This window comes from Heterocephalus glaber, unplaced genomic scaffold, assembly GCF_053883595.1.
Source record: "Heterocephalus glaber isolate CG9 unplaced genomic scaffold, H.glaber_assembly_v1.0 deba00001733, whole genome shotgun sequence".
Classification (NCBI taxonomy): domain Eukaryota; kingdom Metazoa; phylum Chordata; class Mammalia; order Rodentia; family Bathyergidae; genus Heterocephalus; species Heterocephalus glaber.
In genome coordinates, this window is record NW_028258444.1 from 18,295,039 (window position 1) to 18,301,246 (window position 6,208).

At 59.0% G+C, this 6,208-nt stretch overlaps 1 protein-coding gene across 1 annotated transcript; it reads right to left on the reverse strand.

Annotated features, from left to right (window-relative positions):
• Positions 1 to 1,101: 1,101 nt before the first annotated feature.
• On the reverse strand, positions 1,102 to 5,854 carry Dhh (desert hedgehog signaling molecule). Its single transcript, XM_004863038.3, has 3 exons — positions 5,285 to 5,854; positions 2,378 to 2,639; positions 1,102 to 2,147 (listed from the first exon to the last, which is right to left on the reverse strand). The coding sequence occupies exons 1-3, from the start codon at positions 5,585 to 5,587 to the stop codon at positions 1,522 to 1,524; spliced, it is 1,191 nt and encodes a 396-aa protein (XP_004863095.2). The 5' UTR covers positions 5,588 to 5,854; the 3' UTR covers positions 1,102 to 1,521.
• Positions 5,855 to 6,208: the final 354 nt, after the last annotated feature.

A 6,208-nucleotide genomic window follows, 5' to 3' on the forward strand; every position in this document is an offset into this window, starting at 1 on the left:
TCCCACCCACCACCTCTCCCTCCTCGAAGGCTCCTCTGCCCAGGCCCACTACATCCATTTGCAAGCATAAACCTAGAATTCTTCTGATGACCACAAGGGGGTGGTATATAGTAGGGACCCTGTGGGCTCAGTTGCTCAGGTTGTGGCCAATCTATTTAGCAGCAGAGCTGGTAGAATCTGGCCCCAGGAGTTATAAACCAGCCCCAGACTGTCTCTCAGACCCCAGACATTCCCCTTCCAGAGTAATCCAATTGCCTCAAGCTTCTGTTCCTAACTCAAGGGCACCTGCCTGCCTGGGTTCCAAGTGTCTGTTGTGTTGGAACCCAAATCTTCCCAAACACTCAGATGAGGGGAGCAGAACCAGCAATAATGGAAAAGAGAGAGGAAAGGCAATAGAGGAAGATAGTAGAAACAACCAGGGCTGGTGATTAGGAATGGAGGTCAGGTTGTAATACTTACGTTCTTTTGCCTGGGAGCCTGTTTTCCCAATGTACAGCCAGGCTGAACCTGTTCCCTACAGCCCTTCAATAAGGAAAGGTTTCGGCCCTCTGTCCAGATTCTGTTTTTAGACCATGAGTGTGTGTGCACTGTAAGTTATTAGCCATAGATTCCCAGGAGTCATTAGTTGGCCCAGACATCCCAGAAAAAAAAAAAAAAATCAGACCCCCAGACCAAGGTAGGATGAGGGCCAGGCTGATTCATGGCCTTGAAGGAAGGGCCAGGCTGCTAACAATAGAGGACCAAGGTGCTTTGTGTATTATTATCTATGGAGCCCGAGTCCCTGCTACAGTCCCAGTTGACACAGAAAGGAAGGGCCAGTGCCTTTCTGCTCTGGACAACCCTGCCCTTCCAGGGTCAGTGTGCAGCCTGGGGGAAGAACAGTGGTCTTCTGAAGGCAGGAAGGAGATGGGACCAGCAGCCTAAACTGGAGCAAAACACTTTTGGTCTCTTGTGATGGATTGGGATGCCCCTCGGAGGGGAAGAAAGGGTTCCAAAGACCCTGCTGAGAAAGGAGTAGGAGCCGGAAGTAGAGTGTTGACTTGGATTGATCCCCCTCTCGGAGGTGAATTACCCTCTGAATGGAAGTGTTTTCCAATAAGCTCCTGGAAACCTTCCCTTTATTAGCCCACCTCAGGAAAACATGAGACTTCAGATTGGCTGGCTGTGTCACAGTGTTAACGCCGAGGCCAGCCCCTCGCCTTGACTGCTGAGCAACAGCTCATTATATTACAATTTATAAATAGAAAATAAAATAATCAAGTAGGGCTGAAGCTCAAGGGAAAAAGAGGCTAAACAGTCCTCGTTAAGGTGTGCCCATCATCAACTCCAACTACCAAGGAGCAGGAATCGCCTCCTCTCGGTTGAAAGTTGTCCCTAAACCAGGCCGTTTCCGAGGAGCCCCCTTTCCTCCCCTTGCCCTCCCACCCTCCCAGTCAGTGTCGCCTGCTGCCCACAACCGCAGATCTCATCCAGCAGGACCCGTTTTGGTCGAGCGCCTCCAGGTCGCCATGCCTGGGGGGCTCAGCCCAGCAGCTCCTCCGCCAGGCGGTAGAGGAGGCGAGAGTACCAGTGCATGCCAGTCGGCTGGACCGCGCCCCCGGGCAGCAGCGCCCCCAGCGCATGCAGCAGGCGCAAGGGGGCAAAAGCGCGGTGCGCCCACTGGTGACTCTCCAGAACCGCATAGCACGAGGCCAGAACGTCATTGACCAGCAGGGTCCCGTGCGCGGTGAGTGGCGCGAACACACCCACGGCTTCCTCCCGAGCCACGCGGGCCACGCGCGCAGGGCGAAGTGCGTCCCCACCGGGCGCCAGCACCGAGTCCCCCGCGCGTAACCGGCGCGCGAACACCGGTGCAAAGTCGCCAGGCGCCGGCGCCGGCCCTCGAGCGGCGAACACCAGGTGCCAGGGCGTGAGCAACAGTTTGCGCGGAGGCCTCTCGGTCTCCACAGCTACGAATGAGGCCCGACGTTGCAGGTCCCGGTCCAGGAAGAGCAGCACCGGTGTGGGCACCACGCGACCCGCCGCGTCTGCCGCCAGGACCCAGTCCCCGCGGTGCAGTTCCCGCAGCCCCTTCCGCTCGCCGCTCTGCAGGCGCACGGTGGCGTTTCCCGGAAAGCAGCCTCCCGCCCGGACCGCCAGTGAATTATCTGCAGGGAACAAGAGAGAGAGAGGACTGAATGGAGAGCAGCGGCTCCAGGACGCTGGTACAGATTCTCAAGGATACGGGTCAAGCGACCCAAGGCAGATCTCGCCAATCCTGGACAGTGCAATTCCCCGCCGGTCTGGCCCCAACCTGGGCAAGAATGAAGGGTGGTTTAAGGTCTTTCCCGGAGGGAGCCCCCTTGGGGCGGATCTCACGCCCGGTCCCCTCCCGTACCAGCTTTGACCGACACGTGGATATGGTTGCGGGACTCGTAGTAGACCCAGTCGAAGCCGGCTTCCACTGCCAGGCGCGCCAGCAGCCCGTACTTATTGCGGTCGCGGTCAGATGTGGTGATGTCCAAGGCTCGACCTTCGTAGTGCAGCGAGTCCTGAGCGTGGTGGCCGTCCTCATCCCAGCCTTCGGTCACCCGGAGGCGCACTCCGGGCCACATGTTCATCACTGCAATGGCCAGAGCGTTCACCCGCTCCTTACAACGCTGGCGAGGAATGAAAAGAGTTGGTTTCTCCTTTATCACGGCCATCACCATAGGGGTAAAAGGGACCTCAGTCAGAGCCTCCCTCTTCCTTGTTCTCCGGGTCCGCTCCACTCCTCCCACCTTCTGCGTGACCTGAGGAAGTGAGACTCTGAAGAGGTGTAGATGCCAATCTGCACTCACTTTCCAGGGCATCGTTGGAAATTGTGGGGTCATTTCTGTGGTTAAGAGGGGATGCCCTACGTAGCTCTCTCTCCCCACTTTCGATGCCAGGTCTCACCGCTACTCGTTCTGGGACCTCGGCCCAACCTGAGAGAAGGCCAGAATTGGGAGGGCGGTTGGTGGCTTGGTTAGGGAGGGCCTGGCTCCCCGAGAGTAGCCCTTGTTTGAGCCTGGCCCCCGCCCCAGGCCCTGGCTGCCCTCCCTCCGCCTGATTCATCTTTTGTTTCGTCGCCTTCCCTGGCACTGGGCATCGCATCGCTTCCTTCCTTCCTCCCTTCCTTCCTTCCTTCCTCCTCCTCCTCCTTTCGGCCCCTAGCATTAACCCCTTTGTGGCCTGGGTGCCCCCCATAGAGGTGCCTAAGGGAAGCCTTGCGGGATCCAGGCTGTTGGAAAAAGGGTTGGGTGGCTGGCGGGGGTTGCGCGAAGCACAATGGCCATTCTCCGGGATGACTTAACTGAGCGAGAATCCCGGGCCGAGGCCGGGAACGCGCCGGGAGAAGCGGACTCAGCAGCTCCAGCCACAAAGGCGCTTTTCAGCCGCCCCGGCTCGGAGAGGAAAGGGCAGAGAGCCGCACCCCCCACCCCTGCTCCAGCCCGCCAGCCCCTCCCCCAGCGCAGCCAGTCCTCGCAGTGCCACTAAGGCTCTGCCAGCCGCGAGAGCCTCCATTTCTCCATCTCGGTTCCAGAAGCAGCCCGAGACGTGGGAGTTGCACCTGAGAACACCGGCGGGCGCTGCCCTTGCGTGGATCCGGGGGGCCCCCTGCAGGGTGGGAATGGAGAAGAGGAAAAGAAGCGGCGGCTGGGAGCCAGTACTGGGGGAGTGAGGCCACAGTTATCTCGGCGGCCCCAGTCTGAGACGAGACCTTGGCGCGCAGCACAGCACGGACGCCGCGGGAGGAGCCGAGGACAGCCTCCTTTTCTTCTCCCTCCCACCTCTCACCTCGGACTTGGTTTTCTGAACTGCCAGGGGGACACATTCCCCCCTGCCCTTCCCTGGTCGCCCCCACCTCTGCGGGGGGGGGCAGGAAAAGTGGTGGCTCCTTCCAACTTCTTGTCGTCTTGTCCCCTCAGGAGGCCCTGAACTGCGGGGGCAGCAGCCCAGTGCACAGCCGACTCAATGGAGGCCTTTTGCAGCCAGGGTGTGGGAGATAAGCAGGACTGAGGGGGTTCCCAGGCCTGTCAGAGGTCCCCCTGAGCCCGTCCCTTGTTCTGTCCCCTCTGCTGCAGGTGGCAGCCTGAGAAAAGGGCCACGTGACCAAGGAGGGGGAAAAAGAATGTCCCCTTCCGATCACAGGGTAGGAGGGAGGTTTCAGTGCAGAAGCAAGAAGGAATTCTTTCTCCTCTGGACAGGTTTTCCTAACAAAGTAACCTGGAAAACTATGGCAATTAATCAGAGTATATCCGGCCTCCCCGCTCCCTCTCCTCTCCATACACAATTAGGTGGTGTAATGGAAAGTGTGTAGGATTTAGAATCCGGGAGTTGTGAATTCCAGTCCCTGAAATGCCACTAATTAGTTGTGAGACTTTGATTAAATTGCTTTTCCTCCTGGGGCCCAGCTCTCAGATGTGAAACGAAGGACGAGGTGAGGTGGAGGAAAGTGGCTTCCGGGTTTCCTTGCAGCTCTGACACTCCAGATCCCTGGCCAGAGGTGCTGCTTCTCTTCGGAGGCACGGGCTACCTCACCCAGGTGGGTTCGGTGCCAGTCTGCAGCAGATGCTAGTGATGGTTGGTTGAATTGAATTCTTTCGTTCAAAGGAAAACCCTCGAGCTAAACTGAGCTTGGAGGATCCAGTAGCCCTTTTATTTTCAGGTGGGCTCATCTATTCCCACTGAGGATGGCCTTTTGATCCCCCAATGTCGTTTGCACCTCGAAGAGCCCCGTCCCAGGCACCTGCCCAAAACAATTCCTGCCCAGCCCCTCGGGTGGATGCCTTGGTGACCTGACCACTAGCTGCCCCTTTCCAAGTCCCCTTCAGTCTCCTCACTTTGGCCCTCAGAGCTTTTCCACAATGCAGTCAGGAGCCAGGCTAAGGGTAGAGCCTTTTGACTGCTGCCCAGCCGCCAGCTCCTGGCCCCCAGCTCACCCCAGCCCTTCCTGCCTGGCTCAGTGGCTGACCCCCGGTCCACGCCTCAGCCACTTCCCGTCTCGCCTGCCGCCATCCCCCACCCTCCTTTCCCTGCCCTCACTGCCTCTCCCAGCTTCACTCTCACTACTCAGTCCCTGCCCCACTCCCCACCCAGCCTCTCCCACTGGGATACCTCCTAAACCTCGGTCCAGCCAGCAGGCTCATTTTTGGAGGCCAGTGACAAAGGGGTCTTTAAGACTGAAGTCTCTGTAGATGAAGCCTGCCTCACCCTCCCAGGCTGCCACAGGAGAGTGGGAGTTGGTAGTGCCCTGGCACAGGTGGGAGGAGACCCTCCTTACCTCTGTCATGAGGCGGTCGGCACCACTGTTCTCCTCATCCTTGAAGATGATATCGGGGTTGTAGTTGGGTACGAGGTCCCGGAAGCGCTCAGAGCCCCTCGCCACCTTCCCCTCGGCTGGCCCACTGGCGCCCAGGGTCCGCTCAGGCACGCTGGGCACAAATTGCTTGTAAAGCAGTGGCACAGGCTGCTTGCGCCCATAGCGGCGCCGACCAACAGGTCCCCTGCCGGGTCCGCAGCTCTGGGCAGGCAGTGTCAGAAGTGCCAAGCAGCACAGGGGCAAGAGACTGGCCAGCAGCGCCATGGGTGCAGAGGGCTTGGGCTAAAAGGGAGCGTTCTTGTCTTCACTAGCTCTCCTGTCAGTTGGACATCTCCACGGTCGCCAGAGAGCAGCAGCAGGCAGAGCCGCCCCCAAGTGCCCTAGAGCTCCCGTGGCTCTGCGAACCTGGCTGCCGCCACCTCTGTCCACGTGTCCCGGGGGCCTAGAACCTGCTACTGATGGGCTACCATAGCAGCGAAAGGGGGTCGTGGGTGAGTGCCAGCCCAGACGTCTCTGCTGCGGGTCTCCGGTGCTGCCAGAATCCCCGGACTCCGCCTTAAGTGCCCCTGGCCACGCCTCCGCCCTTTCCCAGGACCGTCCTTCCCCCTCCCACCCAGGCGGGGGATCCAGCCGGTCACCACTGTTCCATTTCTCCACTGAAGTGTGTTCTATCCTGGAAACCGGGCAGGCACCTGCCTAGGAAATCCTTGTAGCTTTACAGTCCTTGGCTGCCTGGATAAGCATCCTTCTACCCCCAAGCCTAAATTTGGAACCGAATCATCCTGCTCTGACACTTGAATTGAGTCTTTGCTCTTCCAAAGCCTACCCTGCCAGGCCATGCCCTCTGCTGTCATCCAGGAAGTATGGGTTCCAATTTCTGTCCAA